We start from the raw sequence: 25908 nt of genomic DNA on the forward strand, positions 1-25908 counted from the left end.
AGTCCATCTTGATGTCTCCCGAACTGGGTTCAAAGATGAAGTTGTAACAGACAGCAGCTCTGTCACTACCGGAGCTCTCCCAGCTTGACCTGAAGAAATATACTCCCTGTTTAGTGTGACGACTCCACTCACAGTGGCCCTGCAACAGGTGGCACGCAACAGTCACATTTTCCAACACCATATATGAGTTCAGAGTCAACCAATAAACCTGCAACATACCTGCTCATCAATTGCTTCAGTTAAGCCCACACTGACTGAGATGTCCGGGGTTAGGTGGTACTCCAACCACATCGCTACACCATGGCAGTGGCCACTCCTGAAAACAGGATGAGCAGGAACCTCATCAAAGAAACACAAGGCAACTTGCTTGTTCGAACAACTAACAAGTGTGCTGGAATGTATCCTAGCTGAATTTGGGGAGAACATGGAAACACCATGAGGCCTGAGATTCAAATGCACAGATGCTCTCTGGAACCTCGCAAGCGCTAGATCGATAATCTGAATTACTAAAATATTGTTGCTGTTCTCAATTTAACCCATTAAGGCCTAAAGCGCCTTTCTCAACAGCTACCCAAAACCTAAGGTCACCTTTGGAATTACCCTTGAAAACCTGAAGCTCTCACAGAAATTCAACACTTACAAAATGATTAATATCTCAGCCCCTGTAGCATCTTGGACGTGGCTTTCACACAGGCAGAATTTATTATTTACTGTTTCAATTGGAGATGTAAAAATAACGTGTCAGTTCAAGATTAACACTATTTTAATTGAAAAAAAAATCGAGTGGTAATTACCATCCTCTATTCTGTTAGAAAAACGTCAATATCGTAATTGTCTACAAACCATATCATATCACGTTCGACTGGTTCCACAGGTCGTGCACGTCGTCTATATATCACTACCGTTACTTACTTTAATCAGAGCTCCCGGTGAGCGATGGCGTCCGCCATTAGCCTACCTACGGCTCGAAAAAAATTCCACGACATCCTCCGCGGTCTCGCGACACCGTCACATGTATATTCTGATGCATTAAGTTGGCTAAGAGACGGAGAATTGGATTGAAAAAGGACAGTGATGTATCCGCTCTCCCGGTTTGAAAGGTAGAAAGACGCAACAGCGCTCCCGGGCTTAATGGGTTAAACCTGTCAAAAACATATCGGTTTATCACTAGCCCAGTCACATGTCTAGTGATAAAAATGGGTTCACTGTATCGTCGATCTGAATTCGAGATAGATATATATATATATATATATATAGATAGATAGATATAGAGATATATATAGAGATATATATATATATATAGAGAGATATATATATATATATGCTGACATACAGTAAAAGGCAGACATGCTAATCAAAATGAGCCAATTAATGTTAGGATAAATTATAAATAACACACAAGGAGCAGTCCAGGGTGTTGTATACTTATCCTCTTATAGATGATAATTGTTAACGCAGACACGCAATACATCTGCTCTCTCCAGAATGTGGCTTGCAACCATTGCAACAGTTTAGCTCCCGGTGATTGATCACTTTTCTCTTGGGTGGGCGTCAAATCCCTGGTTTGGAATGATTTTCGGGAGTCTACTGTCCAAACCTTTTGCAAAAGGGCCAATTTAGTGAGGTGAAAATGTGGGGGGGGGCGATCATTTAGCCTGCCATTCTTTTTTACATGGACCACCAATAAATCCAAGCACATTTTAGCAAACAAGTCTGCCTTTTGTTTTTGACTTTTTTATTTAAGTTTCAAGATTCTTAAACATGTCTTTTGGTCCATTTGAAACATGACATGTCACTGGGAAATAAGTAAAAGTATTCAGTCTAGGGATGTGCGCGACTTGTCGTTTAACCGTCTACGATTTATTAAACGTTTAGTATTTTACTAGTTGGTTAAACACTGCATTAAGTATCACACATCTTGTTCCTCATACCTCTGCCGCTGTAAACATTAACAAGCTGAGCACCAAGAGAGAGAATTGCTCCCCTCCGTTACCGATACGTTTTTGCAATATAACGAAAATACAAATATAACAATGTCAACATGACAACTAAAATACATCCCAGTGTAAAAACCTTTTAACAGTAGAAAAAAAAATACAATACTTCTACTACAACTGTTTCAGAACAAATGTCAAGAGAGTCAAACTAAAAAAACAGCAATGTAACGAAAATACAAAATATAACTGTCAACTATAATACCTTCCATTGCACAATATTGTGAAAGTAAGGTCAGAAAGCGCAAACAATGTAAAAACCTTTAACATTTTAAAAAAATAAAATGCTTCCACTACAACTACTGTTGATTTTTTTTGGGGCTGAAAAGCCTCTGCCAGAGTACATTGTCTCTGTCTGCGGGGCTGTTCTAGGGGTAGAATCAGCGCACTACAAAATTCAAAATCGGCTTTTTTCTTGTTTTTTTTAATTGCACTGTTTTAACTAGTTATAACCTATAATATTGACTAGAGGTGGGGGAAAATTCCAATTTTTAGATACATCACGATTCAGACATGGACGAACCTGAATCGATTCACAATGGTCCATATTTCGATTATTTAAATATGTTAAAGTAATACAGAATGTTCAAAATAATGCGGAACTAAGAAGCGCGCCAATTGTCATTTCCGGGAAACTTTGGGATACGCCACGCAAACACGCACAGAGGAAAACAAACATGGATGACCGCTACCCCCTCGCCGTGAGATCCAAAATCTCCTTCTAGTACTTTGGCTTCTACAACGTCGACAGTGAAAGAGAACTGGACAAGAGCCACGTTATAGGTAAGCTGTGTCGCGCTAAAATAAAATACCTTGGCAACACAACAAACATGAGAAGTCATGTAAGTCAATTCCACCCTACAGAGGAGTCTGGGAGACAGCTGGCTGTTGTTGCTGCGGCTACAAGTGGCGCTACAGCGAATTACGAAGGCCATCTCGGCATTCATTGCCAAGGATTTGCGTACATATTCCGTTGTGGAAAATGAGGGATTTCGAGCACTGCTACATACATGGTAGCCCACATACATCATACCATCCCGACGCTATTTTACTGACACGGCGATGCTGACGCTCTACAACCAAACCAAAACAGAAGTCATGGCCTCGCTGTCAAAGGCAAATACGATCGCAGTTACGTGTGATGCGTGGACATCTGTCGCCACCGAATCATGTGTTACTCTAACTGCGCATTTCGTCACCTCTGAGTGGAAGCTAAGCTCTTATGTCCTCCAAACAAGAGCAATGAATGAAAGACACACAGGTGCTAATGTGGCTGAGCTGTTCAGCAGTGCCCTAAATGAATGGAACATCGTAAAGAAAGACAACGTTTTAGTTACAGATAATGCCGCTAAAATGATTGTCACTGCCGAGCTGGGTGGCTTCGTTCAACTGAAATGATGAAATGTTACAGAATTATACATTTATGCAACTCAGGACCCCCTTTTTATTTTGTTAAATATTGAATGTACTGCTGAGCTGCGGATACAGCAGGGGTATTTTATTTGTAACTCAGGGAAACCATTTCATGTTTACAAACATTTCAAATCAGCAAAGTACTTTTTCGAGCTGCTGGTACTGAAGTACATGCACATTTGTAACTAATTAGTAGTTTTTGTGTTCATTTATCTAATCTTAAGAGCCTCAACAGAAGGGGTTTTTTTTTTCACACAAAACGTTGCTATTCATTTTGGTATAGCAATTTTTTTTGTCAATATTTATTGATTACAGCATCGAACAAACTTTGTAACTTTCCAGTTTACACGCATTTCCATCAGTTTAATAAAATATAATGTAAATGAATTAATCTCTTGTTTCTTCTTACAAAGAATGCTTTTAAAAATTGCAAGTGAACCTTTAGTCAGTGAGATAAAAGATGTGTGTTGTGAAAAAGTTAAAACAAGTCAAAACAGCTAAATTAAAGATGCCTCAATAATCGTTTTATAATCGAATCGTAGTCCCTGAATCGGAATCGTGAAGTGCCCAAAGATTCCCACCTCTAATATTGACAAATATTTACCAGATTTTAAAACTTCCATAGTTCCCGAAAAAAAGGGACAAAAAATGGCAAAACGAGGCATTTTCTGACACATTTATTGAGAGAAAAAGACAAAAACAACCAGGCAGATTGCTATAATTGAAGTAATGAGCCCCCACTTTGTATATATGCAGTGCGCTGATTCTACCTCTAGGTGTCAGTAATGACTAAGGCATGGAGTTCAATTGCCGTTATGGTTTGAAAAAACAACAACCCGGAAATCGAGAAGTACTGACTACGGCGCTTCGTTTGGATACGTTGCTAAAAGTATACTTTCCTTTCCTAAATTTGAAAGGAAGCGCCTTTCTATCCCCCCGTGACCCGATGGCTTGTACCACAAATGTATATAAAAGGTGTTATAAGAGTTAAGAGCCGCTGAAGAGATCTCTGTACCTGCAATCGATTGATCATCCTTAATGTTACCGTATGTCCGTCACTGATGTTTGAATTTTTACTCATCGAACTGAATGTGAGCTTTTGCGACGTAGAATTTTTAGGGAGATGCACTTTTGTTTGAGGAATTAAAAACGTATCTTACTTTTAAAGCTACTATGACCGTCATGCTAAAAAACTGCCGGAGCTGCATGCTGGAGAGAATGTGAGGATGCAGTCTGGGAACAATTGGAAGACAGCTGTCGTCATGAAGGAGCAACAAAACTCATATGTGGTGTGCACGCCAGAAGGCAAGATGTTCAGAAGGAACAGGAGACATAAGGGGGACTGCTTAGTCTTAAATTCAGTTTCAAGTTTATTGGGATACAGTTCTTACCAAAAAAAAAAATCAAATTCAGATCGAGCAATTCAGATTCAAATTGAACACTAAATATACAATTTATGTGATTCAATAATTCAGTTTTTCAATTCAATTATTCAGTTTTCATTGAAAATGTTCAAGTTAAGCAATTCAGATTCAGTTTCTAGTGACACGAACATCAGCCCATAGGCTAAAAGTGTGCCTGAGTCACCCACTCAGGCAGAGACTCAGAGAGTAGCAGGAGGTGCTGGGCGAGAGAGAGGGGGTGGGGGAGAAGCGGCGCTTTGAGCGAAGTATTGAACTTGCTTAGTATCGATAATATCGATATTTGGATCGATCCGCCCACCCCTAGTTTGAGGAAGAAAAGTAAGTTCTGAAGATGTCGACGCTACCACGAAAAACAACGGCACCGTTTGGCAGTATTTTGATGCAGCAGATGACAACAAGGTTGTCTGTAGGCTTTGTAAGCATAAACTCGCTTACAACCACTCTCCCGGAGCGATGAGAAACCACAAAGTAAACCTCGATGTGAACCTGCAGGTCGATGGCGGCGGGGCCAGGCAGATGAGCATGAGCGTGTTTTGTTCCAGCCAGGCGCTGCGATGCTCACCGCCCGACTCGAGAGTAGCCAAAACCAAATGAAAGAGGAGATGCTACGAGCGTTTCGAGCGGGTCAACTATGTGGCCATAACTACAGACGGATGGACGTCCATAGCTACCTAATCTTAAATGACTATAACGTGTCATTATGTGGACGAAGGACATCTCCGCAGCTGTGTGCTTCATGCGCCTTGGTGGAAAGACACACAGCTGAAAACTTGGCTGCTCTCCTGCGGAATGTGATGGGTATGTGGGCACTAGAAAATAAAGCCGTAGCCTGTGTGCATGATAATGCACCTAACATATGGCGAATGAGACCCTGCTGGACTGGACCATTACTCATTACATTATTCATAATAAATGCCGTGCATTGCATTGGCAAGTTTATTTTTCTTTCAATTATTCACTTTTATTCAGTCAGTTATTGTTACATAAATAGAATTTAAAATAACAAACTCCTGAATGTTTGGGCTAAAATGGCCCCTACTGTAAATACACAAAACATTTGCATTTTAAACTTTGAATTCAATATGTATTCAATTTCAAGTTTTCTTGCTTATAGACTAGTCGACTGGTCGCAAATAAACTTTGAGACTAGTCGGCGGGCAAATTAGTCGAAATTCCCATCCCTAGTATTCACCAGTGCATATTACATTTTAAACATCAATAACAACTGGCAATTAAATGTTCTCTTAACATTTTAATTCTATGACAGGGAAATATGTAAAATATACATACTGTATATCATATTCACCAGTACAGGCCAGGGTCAATTTCAAACATGGCATATTGTTGAAAATACATGTTCAGTGAACTTTTAGATTTGAAAACAGGGAAATAGGTAACAGTCTCCTTGCAAGCGAGGCAGACACAGTTGTGTATTTCAGTGAAAAAAAATAGTCAAATTTCCTTAAATTGTCCACCTCCCGCTGTTAACTTTCCCTTTTTTACTCAATGGGTCACACAGAGTTATGGAGTTGGACAGAGTGCTGCTGCCCTGTATGGAAATGCGAGATTGTATTTAGAGTGTATTTTATACGCTTGTCAGCGGGCCTATGGGCCAGACGTTATTAATTCTATGGCAGAGGGTGCGGGCCGGATAACATTTGACCGCGGGCCGCATTTGGCCCCCGTGGACTTTGGACATGCCTTGTCTATACAAATACTTTTAGATTACCGGTATTAAAAAAACAACAACAAACTAAACCTGAAAACACCGTAGTAGCATTACCAATGGTTACCAACGTCTTTGAACATTGACAATGACAAGTCTGTTCTCCACGCCGTTTGACTGACTCGGTCCGACGGGGCCTGAAATACTGACGCGAGATCACAGGCGCACTGGCGAACGCCCACCTCTGCTGGTTTGTCAAGGGTTTACATTAAAAATGACTGTTCGAATGGCTTCTGCCTTCTCCCAAATGTTATTGTCGATGAAAGTGAAAATCTTTTAAAAAATAGTATTGTTATCATTGTTGTATCACGCTTACCTTACGAATGGTAGAGAACCTTGGCTGATGATAGGCTGTTTCGGGACACAGCGTGTGAAGTCAAAGGTCATGACAGCTGTGGACTGAGTCAAGGCACGACATGGATACTCCCACAGAGGGTGGGGCTCTGCCTCGCGAGACTCCCGGAAATCCAGCGATTTCTGAAAAGACAGAAGACCATTTTGGTGACCCCCATACTCAAGGGAATACTCCTTAATTTAGATACGACTATCCCAACAAGCATCAATACTTAGTATGCAGTCAGATTCATATCAATGAGTGGAGTTAGGGATGGACAAGTAACGATACCAGTTATCGGGCCGATACCGGCCTTATTTCGATGTACAGTATGAGTTACTCGCCATAGCGGCCGATGCCAATCACCACTTGTGGCCATTTTAATATCAGGCTCAAAACGGCATGAATGGCTGACAGAACATGTTTCTAACTGAACTGTGTCCATGTCCATCCTCTCATTTGCTCATTAAGATGCAATTTCTGTATGTAGAGTGCATTATTAATGGGTTGCTACCAAAATATTATAAAATAATATTTGATAACCCAATTTCATTTTTTTAAAAACTTTAATCCATTAAATATATGACTTATTTTGAATAGATTAAACAAAATCTATATTCATCATCATGGAATGATATGAAATTTAAAATTTCCGGCCCGGCCCTGTTTTCCAACTTCATAGTGTCATGCTAAGCAGTAACAATTGAACCTGCATTATTTTGGACTTCAATTTATTTTGAACTAGGGGCTGCCACAAACGATTATTTTGGGAGTTGACTAATCACCAACAGTAGTTGCGATTCGTCGACTAATCGGATCATATTTAAATTGCGGCGTGACACACCAGCAAGCAGCTGCTGTAATATAACCATAATTAGTTTACAGCTTTCTTTATGTATGTACAAATTAATGAGATAATACAACATTCAACTTTGCAGCTTGTACCGGCAGTTCTCAGATGTTCATAAATGATGCAAATCATCTTAAATTGAAGTCAATATTGTGGCTAAAGTTTTGGCTGCAATTGTTTAGTGCATTTTAAAATGAAACCAAAACTATACAAAAAAAAAATAAAAATCAAACCAAAACTTTACATTCCCCATGAGCCGTCACCTTATCGTGGTGGAGGGGTTTGCGCGCCCCAATGATCCTAGGAGCTAAGTTGACTGGGGCTTTATGCCCCTGGTAGGGTCACCCATAGCAAACAGGTCCTAGCTGAGGGACCAGACTAATCATGGCTCAAAATGACCCCTTATGAAGACAAAAATTTATGGATCACGTTTTCCCTCGCCCGGACGCGGGTCACCGGGGCCCCCTTCTGGAGCCAGCCCTGGAGGTGGGGCTCGATGGCGAGCGCCTGGTGGCCGGGCCCAGCCCGAAAAGGACACGTGGGTCCCCCTTCCCATGGGCTCACCACTGGTGGGAGGGGCCAAAGGGGTCGGGTGCCTTGGCGGTCCGATCCCCGGCTACAGAAACTAGCTCTTGGGACATGGAATATCACCTCTCTGGCAGTGAAGGAGCCCGAGCTGGTGTGTGAGGCTGAGAGGTTCCGACTAGATATAGTCGGGCTCACCTCCACACACAGCTTTGGTTCTGGTACCAGTCCTCTCGAGAGGGGTTTGACACTTTTCCACTCTGGAGTTGCCCAGGGTGAGAGGCACCGAGCAGGTGTGGGCATACTTATTGCACCCCCGGCTTGGCGCCTGTACATTGGGGTTTACCCCGGTGGACGAGAGGGTAGCCTCCCTCCGCCTGAGGGTGGGGGGACGGGTCCAGACTGTTGTTTGTGCTTATGCACCAAACAGCAGTGCAGAGTACCCACCCTTTTTGGAGTCCTTGGAGGGTGTGCTGGAGGGCGCTCCACCTGGGAACTCCATCGTTCTGCTGGGGGACTTCAATGCTCATGTGGGCAATGACAGTGAGACCTGGAGAGGTGTGATTGGGAGGAACGGCCCCCCCGATCTGAACCCGAGCGGTGTTTGGTTACTGGACTTCTGTGCCTATCACGGATTGTCCATAACGAACACCATGTTCAAACATAAGGGTGTCCATATGTGCACTTGGCACCAGGATACCCTAGGCCGCAGTTCGATGATCGACTTTGTAGTCGTATCATCGGACTTGCGGCCGCATGTTTTGGACACTCGGGTGAAGAGAGGAGCGGAGCTGTCAACTGATCACCATCTGGTGGTGAGTTGGCTCCGATGGTGGGGGAAGATGCCGGTCCGACCTGGCAGACCCAAACGTATTGTGAGGGTTTACTGGGAACGTCTGGCAGAATCCCCTGTCAGAAGGAATTTCAACTCCCACCTCCGGCAGAACTTTTCCCACGTCCCGGGGGAGGCGGGAGACATCGAGTCCGAGTGGACCATGTTTCGTGCCTCCATTGTTGAAGCGGCCGATCGGAGCTGTGGCTGCAAGGTGGTCGGTGCCTGTCGTGGCGGCAATCCCCGAACCCGCTGGTGAACACCAGCGGTAAGGGATGCTGTCCAGCTGAAGAAGGAGTCCTATCGGGCCTTTTTGGCCTGCGGGACTCCGGAGGCAGCTGACAGGTACCCGCTGGCCAAGCGGAATGCAGCTCTGGCGGTTGCTGAGGCAAAAACCCGGGTGTGGGAGGAGTTCGGGGAGGCCATGGAAAATGACTTCCGGACGGCTTCGAGGAAATTCTGGTCCACCATCCGACGTGTCAGGAGGGGGGAGCAGTGCACCATTAACACTGTTTATAGTGGAGATGGGGTGCTGCTGACCTCAACTCGGGACGTTGTGGGTCGGTGGGGAGAGTACTTCGAAGACCTCCTCAATTCCACCGACACGCCTTCCACTGAGGAAGCAGAGCCTGGAGACTCTGAGGTGGGCTCTCCTATCTCTGGGGTTGAAGTAACCGAGGTAGTCAAAAAGCTCCTCGGTGGCAAAACCCCGGGGGTGGATGAGATCCGCCCGGAGTTCATAAAGGCTCTGGATGTAGAGGGGCTGTCATGGTTGACACGTCTCTACAACATCGCGTGGACATCGGGGACAGTGCCTCTGGATTGGCAGACCGGGGTGGTGGTCCCCCTTTTTAAGAAGGGGGACCGGGGGGTGTGCTCCAATTACAGAGGGATCACACTCCTCAGCCTCCCCGGCAAGGTCTGTTCAGGGGTGCTGGAGAGGAGGGTCCATTGGAAGGTCGAATCTCGGATTCAGGAGGAGCAATGTGGTTTTCGTCCCGGCCGTGGAACAGTGGACCAGCTCTACACCCTCAGCAGGGTCCTCGAGGGTGCATGGGAGTTCGCCAAACCAGTCTACATGTGTTTTGTGGACTTGGAGAAGGCGTTCGACTGTGTCCCTCGGGGAGTTCTGTGGGGGGTGTTTCGGGAGTACGGGGTAACGAGCCCCCTGATAAGGGCTGTCCGGTCCCTGTACCACCGTTGTCAGAGTTTGGTCCGCATTGCCGGCAGTAAGTCGGATTCGTTTCCAGTGAGGGTTGGACTCCGCCAAGGCTGCCCTTTGTCACCGATTCTGTTCATAACTTTTATGGACAGAATTTCTAGGCGCAGCAGAGGTGTCGAGGGGGTCGGTTTGGTGGCCTCAGTATTGCATCTCTGCTTTTTGCAGATGATGTGGTACTGTTGGCTTCTTCAAGCCGCGATCTCCAACTCTCGCTGGAGCGGTTCGCAGCCGAGTGTGAAACGGTCGGAATGAAAATCAGCATCTTCAAATCTGAGACCATGGTCCTCAGTCGGAAAAGGGTGGCGTGCCCTCTCCGAGTCGGGGATGGGATTCTGCCCCAAGTAGAGGAGTTCAAGTATCTTGGGGTCTTGTTCACAAGTGAGGGTAAGATGGAACGGGAGATCGACAGGCGGATCGGTGCAGCGTCTGCTGTGATGCGGACCCTGTATCGGTCTGTCGTGGTGAAGAAGGAGCTCAGCCGAAAGGCGAAGCTCTCAATTTACTGGTCGATCTACGTTCCCACTCTCACCTATGGTCATGAGCTGTGGGTCATGACCGAAAGAACAAGATCTCGGATACAAGCGGCCGAAATGGGTTTCCTTCGCAGGGTGTCCGGGCTCTCCCTTAGAGATAGGGTGAGAAGTTCGGCCATCCGGGAGGGACTCAGAGTCGAGCCGCTGCTTCTCCGCGTTGAGTGGAGCCAGTTGATGTGGCTCGGGCATCTGATAAGGATGCCCCCTGGACGCCTCCCTGGTGAGGTGTCCCGGGCATGTCCCACCGCCAGGAGACCCCGAGGACGACCCAGAACACGCTGGAGAGACTATGTCTCCCGGCTTGCCTGGGAACGCCTTGGGATCCTTGGGAAGATGTTGTTGGGGAGAGGGAAGTCTGGGCTTCCCTGCTGAAGCTGCTGCCTCCGCGACCAGACTTCGGATAAGCGGGAGATAATGGATGGATGGATGGAAACTATACACTATGCAGAGTTGCACTAATTCCATGAAACTATAAATACAAAAAGGAATACTTGTAATTAAATTTCACTCTTTTGGCACCAAGCATTTTTTTTTTTATGTAGAAGGTAGTGAAATCAGAGGAGTAAATTAGGAAAAAGCACTGTGCTAAAGAAAACTAAAATAAAAACTTGGTTTTAAATGTTGTTTTCATTTAACCTTTATACCAAATGTTTTGTCCTTCCTCAGTAATAAATATGGGTAATTTAATAGTAGTAAATTGGTCTGCACAATCAATGCAACAGGGGAAAAAAATCTTTAACTATTAGGAGGAACATCTTTTTAAACATTTTTTTTAGTACTATAACATAGTATATTGCAACAAACTTATGTGTTTTATTGTTATGTGATGCCAATGAGGGCTTGTGGCAAATTTACAAATGTTATTGTTACTTTGAGTAATGGAATTTCCCAGTTCCCAGTGAACGCATCACTCCGTTTGCGAGAGATCTTTCTGCTTCGATGTCAAACACGGCATACGCACACTGTTGTGGTTGTAAAAAACGCGAGTTTGCTGACTAATGCCTCCTTAATCCATTTTAGACGCTACAATAAGTTAGCGTAGCAAAAAGGACATCGTGTCCGTGGACATCAAACACACACCGTAACCGGTATGTGTGTGCTAATTACAGCTAGCTTTCAGACGCGGCTGAACGTGTCAGGAATGAAAAAAGGCATCAGCCACAACGTGCTTCCTTTCTCGATTGTCGAGAATTTCCGTCGTGCTGCCATGAGGGGGAGGTTTGCAACGCAAGTATTTGTGGGTGAAATGTGCCGTAACTTTAGGTCTCTGTTGCTAATACCAGGTAGCCATACATCCCGCGTCACTACCCACAATGCTTCTGTGTAGATCACGAAGACCTGGAAGGCTAGGCCCTGATACAGCAAAAAGACGCTGGCCAACAGAGACAGACGCTTACCCCCGGGGCGTCCGGCCGGCTGTCGGCACGTCACGCTGGTGGAATACACCGCAACGACAGAAAGTAACGCTGACCATTAAAGTAGCTTCTCTGCATGCATAAGATGTAATACCCTTCCATACCATCGGCGGCGGTAGTCACCATTTCTCATGGTTAGAAAACTCCAACCGGAAAGCTGTTGGCCGGGGGCGGATTATAAAAACGTAAACAATGCATTTAGCTCTATTCTTCGCTCACGATGAACTCCCACGCGAAGTACCGTATTTTCCGGTCTATAAATCGCTCCGGAGTACAAATCGCACCCGCCATAGAATGCATAATAAAGAAGAAAAAAACATAAGACGCACTGGAGTATAAGTCGCATTTTTGGAGGAAATTAATTGTGCTCTTAGTACACATCATTTCCACCGAGCTACATTTAGCTAACATTCACACATATAGCATACAAGAAAGTTACGGTAAGATAACTTTAAACTCACCAAAACAGTTGTAGATCGATTAAATAAGTCAATTTATCCCCGATCGTGTAGAATGTTTCCAAGTCTGCAAAAGTATTTATGTATTCGGTCGTAATTATCTCTTAGTTCTCTTCCCTGCTCTCAGCTCTGTACGTGTGGCTGATGCAAGACCCCAGCCAATGTTTTAAAGCAACAGTACACTATTTCGTATCGATGTATATTGATAGACAGTCAAATTGTCTTTATCATACTATTTTAATTACTTATCAAAATGTTAGGTTTTAACCATTTAAATTATTCATGCATTCTAATAGCTCTTAGGATTTATCTTTATGTTTCTTTATGTGGGTTACAATAAGATGTGAAATGATGTACACTATACATGTTATTCTGCCAGTTGTAAAGTCAATATGTAATGCTGGTTTATATGCAGCCTTAGAACGCCCTCCTGTGGTTGTTTGGTGTATTGTTTGCTGACATTGAAAAGGAAAGAGATACAATATAATATGTTAATAATTTCTCACATAAGTCGCACCCCAGGCCAAACTATGAAAAAAACGGATTTATAGTCCGAAAAATACGGTAAACCATCACGTTCTTGACACGGTATTGCGAAATACTTACATTGTCAACCCTCGCTCTTGTACTTGTAAGAAGATTAAGGCAGCGGAGGCGTGCTCACTGTTTTTCCACATTTGTCACTTCCCGTTGGTCCTCCGCGCGCTGATTTGCTAGCTAACAGCCAATCAGAGTGACCAAATGTCACGACTGGCGACGCCGATTCAACATACGTAAACGCCCCCCCTGACGCTTAGAGACAGGTTACGTCACTACAACAATCACACGGTGCTTAAAGACGCCAGGACGCTTCACGACCTCAGACGTCAGTTTGGTGTATCAGGGCCTGATGACCGCGACTGAGCATGTGCGTCCTTGACAGGCAACTAGCCAGTGGGGAAAAGACGAGGCTGTTTCAAGAGAAAAGCAATGTGCCAAATAAATAAATATATAAGTAAACGACTCTTCGACGACTTAACTTAATTGTCGACTATTTAGATCGTCGACGTCGTCGTGATTACTTGGCAGCCCTATTTAGAACAAAGACTCAAACTTTTGTTCATTTATTCCAAATGAATCCTAAATTCAGAGTTAGTTGTTTGTGTTTTATTTTGGAACTCAATCCTCTATTGCAGAGTGACTGTTCTGCCCTTTGTCAGAAATAAACAAAAATAATCATGCTGCTATCGGCCTGAAAAAAAATGGTATCGAACATCTCTAATTGTAATATTAAAATGTTTAATTTTACCTGGATCATTTCATCCATGGGCGTGACATCAAATCCCTCACATGTAACACACGGAGCGCGTATCCGCCATAAATCCTAGTAAACAAATATAATGACATGTCAACACAATCCTTAGGTGATCCTTCAATATCCCTCTTCCTACAGTATCACACTAATGTGAGTCAACCACCGCACATTCACGGTTTGGCAGTGTCAAATTCTTGTATGGCTGCCAATGGAACTGGTTCCCTTCGTATTCATTGATGTGGATGATGACAAAAGCAGTAGGATGAAAAGAAGTGTTCGGGCAACATTAGTCTAACAAATGCTTCAAAACCCATCGGTTCTCCGATACTCCACAGTACAGATGCATAAAGACCTGAGGCATAATGTGAAGGCAACCAATGACTTTTTAAGGCAAAGAAGTTTAATATCATACAAGTCAATCGCCTACCCTGAATCCTATTGTGCCTGCATTTCACTGCAGAAGACAAAAATGTAGGGAACTGAAAACAAGTGTAGTAAAGTCATGGCAGAGCATCAGTATGTGCCAATGCGCTCCAAACTTCTGTTGTAACTGACTGCAAACAATTTGGAGCCAAGCATTAAAAAAGTTCAAGTTTGATTTATAATTCTTAATTTGTAACATTAGCTTTGGTCCCTATGGGAAGTATATACACAAACTGTTGCTGACCATAATAATAGTTGAATAATAACGATAATAATAATTATGCATCAGAAGCGGGTTGAGTCAAGTGCAACCATACAGTGCTCCCATCTAAAACTTGGGCTCGCAAATCAAAGCAAAAAAAAAAAAATCTGCTGATCGACAGCTCATGTCTAGAAAAACTCAGGTCACTTCTAGCTCAAGGCACCTCTCTCATTCAAGAACGAAGGGTTAAAACCCTAATGTAAAGAATACAAACATTTTCTCAGTATATTCAGGGAGAGTAGTTTTAGACCATTGCATTCAAAACCTGGTTAAAGTCCATGATAAAACTTAATCTTCCCTTTCTATTAATTCAAGCCAAGCTTAACATGAGGACAGGTCAATTTTACCAAAGGAATCATTAAAAAGCATTCAAAACCAAGAGTAGTACCTGAAACTCTACAGTTACCATGTGTAGAGTGGCGGAGCAGGGCAGGATGGTGGCATTGGGTCGAAGAAGGCCCGCAAGAGTGGTGCGGCAGTACCAAAAGTACAGAGAGTGCCAAGGTAGGAGGCTTGTGCAGAAGTATGGTTCACCCATCAGCACTGAGATCTGCAGCAAAGAGGGGGGGTTTACTTCAATGTGACTTCTATTTAGGGGTGTACATAATTTTGGTGTGGTTCTCAAATGAGCACAAGCATGAAGTTGTTGGTGCTCCTTTTTTTCTCGACACAACGACCTCATGGATGAACTTCCAGCCAAAGCCCATTGGGGCAAAGTTGAGCCTGAGAGCCACATTCGGCCCGTCTACAGCCTCTGACCAGCCCTTGTAGCCTTTACAATGTCAAAATAAAACATCAAGTATGCGCTGCTTCTATTTTGGTGTGCATGCGTGACAGCAGTGTAACCCACCAAGTGCAGCAACTTGTATTCAGTGTTGCCAATTAAAAATATTGTCGCCATAGCCATCGCCAACTGTGGTCCTCATATTAGTAACAATCTTCTTTGCTGCATTGTGGAGTGAAAAGGGATATTGCCCTGGTTATGATTTGGGAATCTAATTTCTAGGGATTGATTGATTGACTGATTTATTGAACATATAAACACAACATGAAAGACATGAAGAAAAAACAAAAAAAAATGTCATAATGTCATAATATCGGCAATATTGTGATATCGCGTTATTAAAATTGCCACAATATATCGGCGTCATCATGCCACGCTGTTAATAGAAACAAATCTGTTTGAAAGCCCAAGTTGTTTTCCATTTGTGCAGTTCCAGCCCCCTGTGATGGTTAGTTTATTAGTGCGTGTTTAATATGAGGTCATTTTTGCCACCTATAATGGATAGCTAGATGTTGAATACCCACGCTAATCGCCAGATAAAGAGAACATAACAGATTTGAGTTACTCCACAAATTGAGCCGATTCACAATGTGTTCATTAGGGCTGCCACAAATGATTATTTTGGTAGTCGACTAATCACCAAAAGTAGTCGCGATTAATCGACTAATCGGATCACATGTAAATTGCGGCGTGTCGCAATAGCAAGCAGCTGCTCTTATATAACCATAATTAGTTTTTAGCTTGATTATGTATGTACAAATTAATGAGATGATACAACATTCAACTTTGATTAAACTTTGCAGCTTGTACCAGCAGTTCTGAGAAGTTCAATCATAAATGATGGTGCATCTTAAATTGAAGTCAATATTGTGGCCTTAAAAGCGTTGGCTGCAATTGTTTGGTGCAATTTAAAATGAAATCAAAACTATACACTATGCAGAGTTGCACTAATCCTATGACACCGTCTATAAACACAAAAACAAATACTTGTAAACACATTTCACTCTTCTTTGGCACCAAGCATTTTTTTTAAGTAGAAGGTAGTGAAATCAGAGGAGTAAATCAACTCAAATAAACACTTGTATTTCTTTTCTTTGATGCCAATATTTATTTTTTTTCACGCAAAATTAATATCGGCTCCAAAAATCGGTTATCGTCCGCCTTGACTACTAATAATCGGTATCGACCCTGAAAAAAACATATCTGTCTATCTCTAATTTCTACCTACTTGAGCATTGTAGCACTTTTTTGCCCTCACAGGTAAGACTAATGCCCACCCACACCTGGCATCCCGGTAACACCACTGACCGGGAAGATCAAAATCTATGTCAAAATCTGAATCAGAATCAGAAAGGAAATTAACCAAATCATGGCCATCTTCACAGTCAGAAAAATCTGAGTCTCAAAACAAAACATCGGGTGTTACAGTAGAAGGGGAACCTGCAAAACTAGGACAAGTAGATGGCAGAGATGAGAGAGATGTGGAAGCAAAGACAGAGCTTACACGAAGGGTGTCGGGGTGGTCGGCGACCCATCATGGAGGAACGACACGAGAGGTTCCCAGTGAAAAGGCAAAGCAGCAGTCGGTGAGCCAATCACTCCCCGATTGGAGGTGGAGGGATGGTTACGAGCAGGTAGTGACGTCTTCGGCTTGATGGATTGTATCTGAGTCGGCTGGGTCCACGACTGGTCAGTACGTTCTGTCACGTGAGGATCGGAATTTGCACCCACATGCAGACATGGCACGGGAGTTGTAGAGTAAAAAGTCTTTATCAACGAAAATACAAAGTAACTACAGAAAACTGAAACTGAAAGAGAGTTTGCATCCTCACTCGAAGGTTTGACGTACTGAGAACGTGTCACTCAAGTTTATAATCTGTAAGACATCAGACCTATCTGACATCATAAAGGACTACGCATAAAAAGGACCATAGCAACTGCATAGCAACGGATACATCAACTAACAACCAAGTAACAACCAGTCATAGCACAAAAGACATATAAAAACGCCAAGGCTTCTCTGGGCCCGAGTTTATCGAAGATGCCGGTGGAAAAGTGTCCTGTGGTCTGACGAGTCCACATTTCAAATTATTTTGGGAAATTGTGAACGTTGTGTCCTCCGGGCAAAAGAGGAAAAGAACAATCTGGACTATTGTGGATGGAAAGTTCAAAAGCCATCATCTGTGGTGGTATGGGGCTGTGTTAGTGTCCATGGCATGGGTAAAACGCACGTCTGTAAAGGCACCATTATTGCTGAAAGGGCTGCATTAGCGGAGTCCAACCTTCAATGGAAACAAATCTGACTTAACTGCCGGCATTGCGGACCAAACTCTGACATGGGTCATACAAAGACCGTACAGCCCGTATCAGAGGTTTCGGCATCTTCCCGAGGCACCCCCCACAGAACTCCGAGAGGGACAGAGTTGAATGCCTTCTCGAAGTCCACAAAGCACACAAACTGCTTGGGTGAACTCCCATGTACCCTTGAGGACTGTGCCAAGGGTATAGAGCTGGTCCATTATTCCACGACCATGACGAAAACCACACTGCTCCTCTTGAATCTGAGATTCAACTTCGCGACGGACCATCCACTCTAGCATGCCTGAACAGATCTTACCAAAGGCCTGATAAGACTCCTTCAGCTTGACCAAATCCCTTACCGCTGGTGTCCACCAACAGGATCGGGGAATGCCGCCACGACAGGCACCGACCACCTTAGGGTCACAGCTCCAGTCAACCACCTCGACAAGGAACATGGTCCATTTGGACCCAATGTCCCCTGGTACGTGGATGAAATTTTCCCCTTGTACATGGGTGAAATTTTGCTTGAGGTGGAAGTTGAAACTCCTGAAGGGCACCTCTCTTGAGAGGAATGGTACCAGAGCCCAAGGAAATACAATATAGGTACAACAGTCAAGCAATACACAAAACTAAAGCAGCTTCTTGTACACCCCAAGGCAAAATACATCCAGACGATAAGTGCAACGTAATATACGAAATACCACAAAAGGAGGAAAAAAACAAGAGAATTTTGTGCTGATGTAGTGTGCTTAACTACGTGAGTTAACCAAATCATCTGAGTCTTTGGTGTTTCCGGTACATCCACTAATTCGAGCCAGTGATTGATTAATTGTAGCTACTCCCTTGATCCTGTTAACTCCCAATGCTATTGCTAATGGGGTGGCGCTAATGAAGATATGCTGCATCAAAGAGAAGCCGGCTGCAGAGCCATTTACTCTCAGAAATGCTGAATACCGTATTAATAATAATTCCCAAACTGTTTGAAATTCTATCATGGTTTAAACCATGGAATATAGTGTGTTCATATTCATGATATTTTAATAATTGCACATCGAGGGTATCATCGCATTGCCGCCCCATTCGTTGTAAATTATTGCATAAATTTGCTCCCAAAAGAAACAAATATTGTATTGAAATTCAAATGTATTCATTTAATCTGGTTCCACCCTAACCTGGAAGTTGTTGTCCACTGGGCGGATATTACATAGTGCATTCAATAAGAAAGTAGGAAGAGGCGACGAGCAGGAAATGAGATGAGCGAGAGTGGAACGATTAAGGAAGAGACATGAATGACAAGAAATACACTTAAAGCATTCTAGCTACAACTGGTTAAGGGCGCACATGGTAAATAGAATTCTTGTGTTTGAAGATCTTTAATTTTCATGTTTGTTCGTGTTGACAGTGGTTAACATTGTACAATATCAGTGTGTACTTGAAATGCCTTTGATGAGATGAAACATGGCATTCTGATTAATATTGCGTTTGTGGAATATGAGTTAAGCAGCAAAATCCACCCCTTTTTTGCCATTTCAAGGGGGTGGCCATTTTGTCATTTCTATCGACTGAGCACTGACTGACACAGCTCACCTGTTTTCTGAAGCTGAGCCGTGATTGGTCGTTACCTGAGCCCTGAACAGTTGCAATGTCATTTTCAGTCAGAAGTGACAAAATGGCTGACCACTGAAATGGTTAAACACGGTTGGATTAACTCTTATTCCACAAACGCAATAATTATCAGAATGCCTTGTTTGAACTAGTAGGCTTGCATAGAACATATTCTTGAAAAGAACATGTTTGGGTTGACTTCCGCTTTAGGAACCTTAGTCCATATTAGGAAGTAACTAAATGTTACTTGAATGTTGTATAGAGTTTATTGTGAAGAATATTAATTTATATATTTCATTTCATTTCACTGTGTTAATTGGCTTTGTATTTCAACTGAAAAGAAGAATAAAAATACAAAAAAATCAGTACAAAGTGTGGATGGTTGACCAGGACGTAGCTACATTCGTGGAAAGGTACCTGCTCTCCTCCCAAATCTTTAAGGCTCAGCTGCTCAGGCCTGACATCCAGCAGCTCAACACGTCCTCTCAGTGAGTTTGCTTCCAGGACCTGGTGATAAAATGGGGGACACCATTTTTAAAGCTGTGAACATCTATAATACATACCTGGGATACAATTGTTTCTGGAGAAAAAAACCCATTCCAAACTCAAAATGTTACCATCATAAAAACCTTTTAACTGTACGTTATGTCTTAAGTATCAATTTAACATTCTGAATTGTCATACAAGAACAAAGATAGCTTCCCATGGGCTGCACTGGCCTGTCGCGGTGAAGATGCAGCTGAGCCGAAAGGCAAAGTTCTCAATTTAACAGTTGATCTATTTTCCCACCCAAACCTATGGTCAGAGCTGGGCGTTTCTCCAAAGTCACGAACCGGTCCGCCTATCCGCCTATGACGGACGCACATTTTGTAGGCAATAAACAACAGACGGGAAACTTAAAAAAAATAGTCGGACCAAGCATAGTCGGAAGCCTATTTTCTTTCCCGTCTATGTAATCGTCTATTTTGGCTCCTGCTAATGCTGTTGAATCGCTGCAGAAAGCTTTCAATTCCAGGAAGGGTCCGCGAGTAGTCCCCACAGTGTTCACTCTTGAGGGAAATGAAATTGACGTGGTCCATCTGTACAAATATCTGGGTATCTTGCTTGACGATGCTCTCACTTTTCAATTCATATTGAAGGGACAATGTGTAAAAGCGCATATTTTTGCCCTCTAGTGGTGAACTAATAGAACATCCTAAATTTTTTTGTTTTCTTTGCCCTCCTGGGGGTTAAGGTCAGGGGATGTCGTTAATATTTGTCAACTGTGGGCATGTGAAGCCCTTGGAGACTTTTCTGTAGTTAAGGGCTATATAAATAAATGTTACTTGACCCAGGACATAATTGGAGAGAATGACTCCCGGCTCGTCTGGGAACACCTCTGGATCCCCCTGAAAGAGACAGATGTCTGGGCTTCCCTATTGAAGATGCCCCCTCACCCTGAGGCCAGGTAAGTGAAAGATGGATGGAAAAGGATAAAGATACACTTATGGATTTGAACTGCAGATGCGTAGTGAACTAAAGTCTTAATGGCGTTGTGACCATAGAGTTTTTTTTGTTTTTTTTCAGAGAATTTCGGCAAAATTCTACAATCCTATTGTACTTTTTTTCTTACGTGTGCTATGCTTACCTCCTCAATAACCTGTTTCGTCATGCTGAAGTTTTCCAAACTGAAGACCTGCCAAGATTTGATGAGAAAAGAGGACACATCAATAAACAAATGAGAAATGTGTAGGGCAGGCAAAAACAATCAGAGCAGTGTACCTTTTTGGCTCCCAAGAGATGTGCAAACACAGGAAGAAGACTTCCATCACTCACTCCGAGACATATGCTGTCCTCCTTCAGAACCTGGAGTCAGCACAAGAACTTCAAAAGAAGCCGAACACATACAGGTAGTATCAGACAGTTCAGTTCACTTACACTGTGCAGTGCATTGACGTAGCTCTCCGTGCGAACTTTGTCATTCAGTTCACCAAATCGTGGTCGAGTCCAGACCAAGTGGGCCTGGCATGTACAGGAAGGCCGGGAGAAAATCAGCTTGTCCTGTGAATTCTGTCGGCTGACAACAGACGCAATGTGGACAGTCAAAACTTGGGTGATGAGTGACAAAAGCAAATCCCACATGCAGTGTTGGGGGTAACGCGTTACAAAAGTAATGCAGTACAGTAATACATTACATTTAGGCAGGAACGACGTAATGTAACTTGTTCCACAGAATAGCTGCACTGGACTATATGTATACATATATACATACATATATATATACACACACACATATATACATATATATACACACACACACACACATATATATATATATATATATACACATATATATATATGCATATATACATATATATACATATACATACATATATACATACATATATATACATACATACATATACATACATACATATATATATATAATATATACATATACATATATACATATATAATATACATACATATATATACATACATATATATACATACATATATATACATACATATATATACACATACATATATACACATACACACATACATATATACACATACATATATACATACATGTATACATACATAGTATATACTGTATATACATGCAAGCAACATGGTGCATTCAGGAGGGTAATTTCACAATGTCGGGAACTTGCAAATGCACAGCGCCATTTTGCACATTAGCCGTTTTTCTTCAATTTTCACATTTTAAAGATGGAGCGAAGCAGAATTCGAAATCATGATTAAAATTTTGATTCATCTTCCAGCCCCAATATCAAAACAATTAAACATACGTTAAAATCAAATTGTAAAATACAGAACTAAATATATATTGAAATAAAGAAATCTTAATATAAATAATTATTGAAAAAAAAATAACTTCACTAAACATGAATTTATTTAATTGGCACTCCGGGTCCTCCATAGTGGCAACCTGTGACAGGGAAAAGCCAAAATCCATTTTCTGTAATAGCATTAATCATCTATGGGTAAACGATGTTGTACCTGTGAGACTGGAGGCTGTACCATAGACTGTAGTCATCGTGGTAGACAGTGAGACTCAGATCTTCTCCTTCAGCCACCTTGCACTCACCAGGCAGGAAGTAAACACTTTGCATCCAGTGGTCTCGCCACTAACATAAACCACTAGTGTTGAGCGCACATGACAGCTGACATTGACATATCTTCCCAAGACTTATTTAACTTACTGGAGCCATCTTTGGCTGTGGGTATGTCCAGCTGGGAGCCATGGTGCACACAATGGTTCCACTTGGATCCATGTCCAGGTCCCACCAGGAGAGCACCACTTGCGCCTGACCATTGGTCTTAGCCACGAACTGAGAGGAGTAGGACTGGGGAGCACTGCTTACAGGCTTACTGAAGTCCACACTGATGAGCAAAAGTTTGATGTTAAAAATAAATAAATAAATAAATAAATACATAAATAAAATAAAATAAATCAGGAGCGTAAGAGAAGATGCTTCAAACCTGAACATGGTGCAGATTGGACCCAAAGCGGTGAAGCTATGGGGTGAAATCTGGCTGAGCTGAATGTCACATACTGAATGAGTGCCACTGCAGTTGCCCACAGCAGGCGGGGGCAACAACTGGGTACCCTGCAACTCTATCGGCTGCAGCTGAGCCCAGCTCCATAACAGCTGCGACTCCACCAGCTGGGCATAGACAGTGGCCCGGTGAGGTACTGCCACACAACCCTCCTAGAGGGAGGAAAGAAAATGGATACCTTCGTTGTTAGATGCTGTAAATGTGTTTCAATATTGATTACTTTGTGCCAGCAAATGAGTGATGGGCGGCAACACAGATGCGTCAGCGCATGTGTCGAGCTCATAGCATGAATTCACGAAACCCCTTGCCGGTGCGCGAATTGCTTCATGAAAAAGTCACGTGACCAATACAGCCACTTAGGACTGTAATACATTTTTCCGGACAATATATTTTCCCAGAAAATGTAACGATGTACGTCTATCACGATAAAATAAAAAGATATGGTGTTTATTTCATGCCGCTGTGATGGATGGAGATAGTGATGATCTTAGAGCAAAAATAAAGTACATCCTTTTTAAGTGCAATTATCTTTCAATTTTCAAGGATATTGAGCATTTTTATTGAAATTTAGAAAAATAAAATATATTATAGATAGATCTTATAGATCAAATAGTTATCAATTAAAAATTACTCAGGCTCTGTTAAATGAAATTGCACTTAAGCAAATATACATACTGTCCGTAAAGGCTGAGTAAAATGAGTACGTACATCCTTATTTCGGAAAAAAAAAATGTTTTGCTGTGTTTTTATGCTGTTCTTGCAGGTGTACCAGTAAGACCAGGACTGACTCAAGATCAAAATCATTTTTTCAGTATTCATACTTTGTGATTACTCTTAAATAAAAGCCTTACTCGTTACACCGGTCTCATTGTCAATTTTGGCACTCAAAATGGGTATCTGGTGCCGTTCGCCAGTCGCTTCTCTCCCTACGGCCAGCCCGTGGCGACGGCTATGGTGAATAGTTTGCGTTTTTATTTCACATTAACACACACTACCACATTCACTGCTGCTAGGTACTTCAGTAAGTTAGCACAATACAGAAAATCCAAGGCAATTAAAGTGTCATTTAAGTTCAAACAGAGGTCCCCAACCAACGGGCCGCGGACAAGTACCGGGCCATGGGCCACTTTGGACCGGCCCGCGGCGGGCCGCACTGATGAAAGGGAAAAAAAAAAAAACGTACAGTACTTCTGGTTTATTTATTATCTGAGGCTGAATAATATTTCATTTTGAAAGGTGACCGTATTCTCTCTGTTACATCCATCTCTGACTGACTCTTAATGCATGTCAAGTTCTCTCTGTCGTGTAAAAAAAAAAATAAAACCTGTGGATTCACGATTATTATTGTAGCGTTGCACTCGTCAACGCCCATAGTATTCCAAAATGTCTTGCACAGCTTGGCAACTTGTTGGGCTGTTGGCGTTTGAACTAACAAATGAAAAAAAAGATGCCAAAATGCAGTAGTTGCATTTTTTGGGGGATCAATGTGCTAGAGTTGCGAGCTGCGCCATCTTGGGCGCTTTAGGAAATACCCTCTGAGCGTGCACTGGTTTACAGCGACCGTTCGGAAACTCAAGAGCGTTGCTCAAACTTGTCGTTAGGTTATTCAAAGTGCACCTAAAACGGAGTGCCAGTGTGCGCTGTAAGTATGCTGACTTGGAACACCGTGCACCAGTGCTGGCTACGTTCAGAAATGAATGGACGGAGCTCACTCAGCTGCTCCGAACACACCCAATCTCATCAGAGTAGTGCACTTCTTTCTTTATACTCCTGCGAGCACGTCACTGCGGCAATGCCGCTCAGTTTGCCTTTATAGTCGTGCGCAACCCATACGCGTTGTTTCGAAAATGTGTTGCAGTTTCAAGTCGGGGGTGTCACTACGGCTGATACTGACGAGGACAGGGCGGAATTTTCTCTGCCTTTGGCTAATTCCGGTCGGCGTTTTTACTGCCGGGCAATGATCAAAACGACAGAGACAACAATGAATATCGTGCCTGCTACAACAAAGGGAGCTAGGTGACTAAACGATGCATTTAAGTGTATTCCGAAATTAATCAGGACGGTGGGGGCAAAGGTGTGTGTAGGCTTATTTACACATTAGGGATGTCACAATATCGGCAATATCGTGATATTAAAATTGCCACAATATATCGTCGTCGTCATGTCACGATAGTAATGGCAGCAAATCTGTTTAAAAGCCCAAGTTGTTTTCCATTTGTGCAGTTGCAGCACCCTCTGATGGTTAATTTAATTTGATGCCACCTATGACTGGCCTAGCCTATTTCTTTGTGAATGCTGTCGTGTACAAAAACAAAATATTGTGATGTTTTTTATATGAGCTCCCTTTTTCTTTCCAATATAGTGAGCTTTTATACAGTATCGAGAGCTTTTTATATATTGCCAACCTCCCCACAATATTGTGATAATTATTGTATCGCGAGGTTCATATTGTGACATTATCGTATCGTGACATTTGGATATCGCGACATCCCTATTACACACACATAAGTGACATAACACCCACGCCGTTAAGCTGCGTAGTGGATCTTCTCCTCCATGGTGACAAATGAATTGCCCTCTGAACCGAGATGGGGAAAATTGTACGTAATCGCAACATATGGCATAATGGACCAATCATGAGAGAGAATGCGTGCGGCGTCGTATACGCAGTAACAATTTCTGACATGTCGCCGCATGTGTTGCAGACCTGTCGGCAAAATGTTGCGCAGCACAATGGTCACGTGATGCAAGCGGCAGTTGTCGCCCGTGCCGACGCGGGAGTAGAAAGAAGCCTTGAGTGAATTTCCAAAGGCGCCCCTCGTCTCATGTCTTATGGACTGTCATGTGGCTAATAGAATGTCAATCCCCGTGTAGTTACAAGAAAAATTTTTAGCCTTCTCTAGAATGCAATTTTGAGAATCACTTTATAAGATATTGCAAATGTGT

General features: G+C 42.8%; 1 protein-coding gene across 2 annotated transcripts in view; it reads right to left on the reverse strand.

Annotated features, from left to right (window-relative positions):
* The window catches only part of prmt7 (protein arginine methyltransferase 7), a 45948-nt gene that overhangs the window by 163 nt on the left and 19877 nt on the right, over window positions 1–25908 (reverse strand). For both annotated transcript variants that reach the window (XM_086027418.1, XM_086027419.1), the window contains exons 6-17: window positions 22885–23114; window positions 22605–22785; window positions 22402–22529; window positions 21313–21451; window positions 21157–21240; window positions 21023–21070; window positions 19813–19902; window positions 15094–15255; window positions 14015–14089; window positions 6874–7034; window positions 220–316; window positions 1–139 (exon numbers count right to left, since the gene is read on the reverse strand). The exon at window positions 1–139 is cut by the window's left edge and continues 163 nt beyond it. In XM_086027418.1, coding sequence (XP_085883544.1) covers window positions 1–139; window positions 220–316; window positions 6874–7034; window positions 14015–14089; window positions 15094–15255; window positions 19813–19902; window positions 21023–21070; window positions 21157–21240; window positions 21313–21451; window positions 22402–22529; window positions 22605–22785; window positions 22885–23114 — 1534 coding nt within the window. The remainder of the gene's footprint in view (window positions 140–219; window positions 317–6873; window positions 7035–14014; window positions 14090–15093; window positions 15256–19812; window positions 19903–21022; window positions 21071–21156; window positions 21241–21312; window positions 21452–22401; window positions 22530–22604; window positions 22786–22884; window positions 23115–25908) is intronic.

This window comes from Filicampus tigris, chromosome 4 (genome assembly GCF_054856515.1).
Source record: "Filicampus tigris isolate MCC_2025a chromosome 4, RoL_Ftig_1.0, whole genome shotgun sequence".
In the NCBI taxonomy this organism is placed as follows: Eukaryota; Metazoa; Chordata; class Actinopteri; order Syngnathiformes; family Syngnathidae; genus Filicampus; species Filicampus tigris.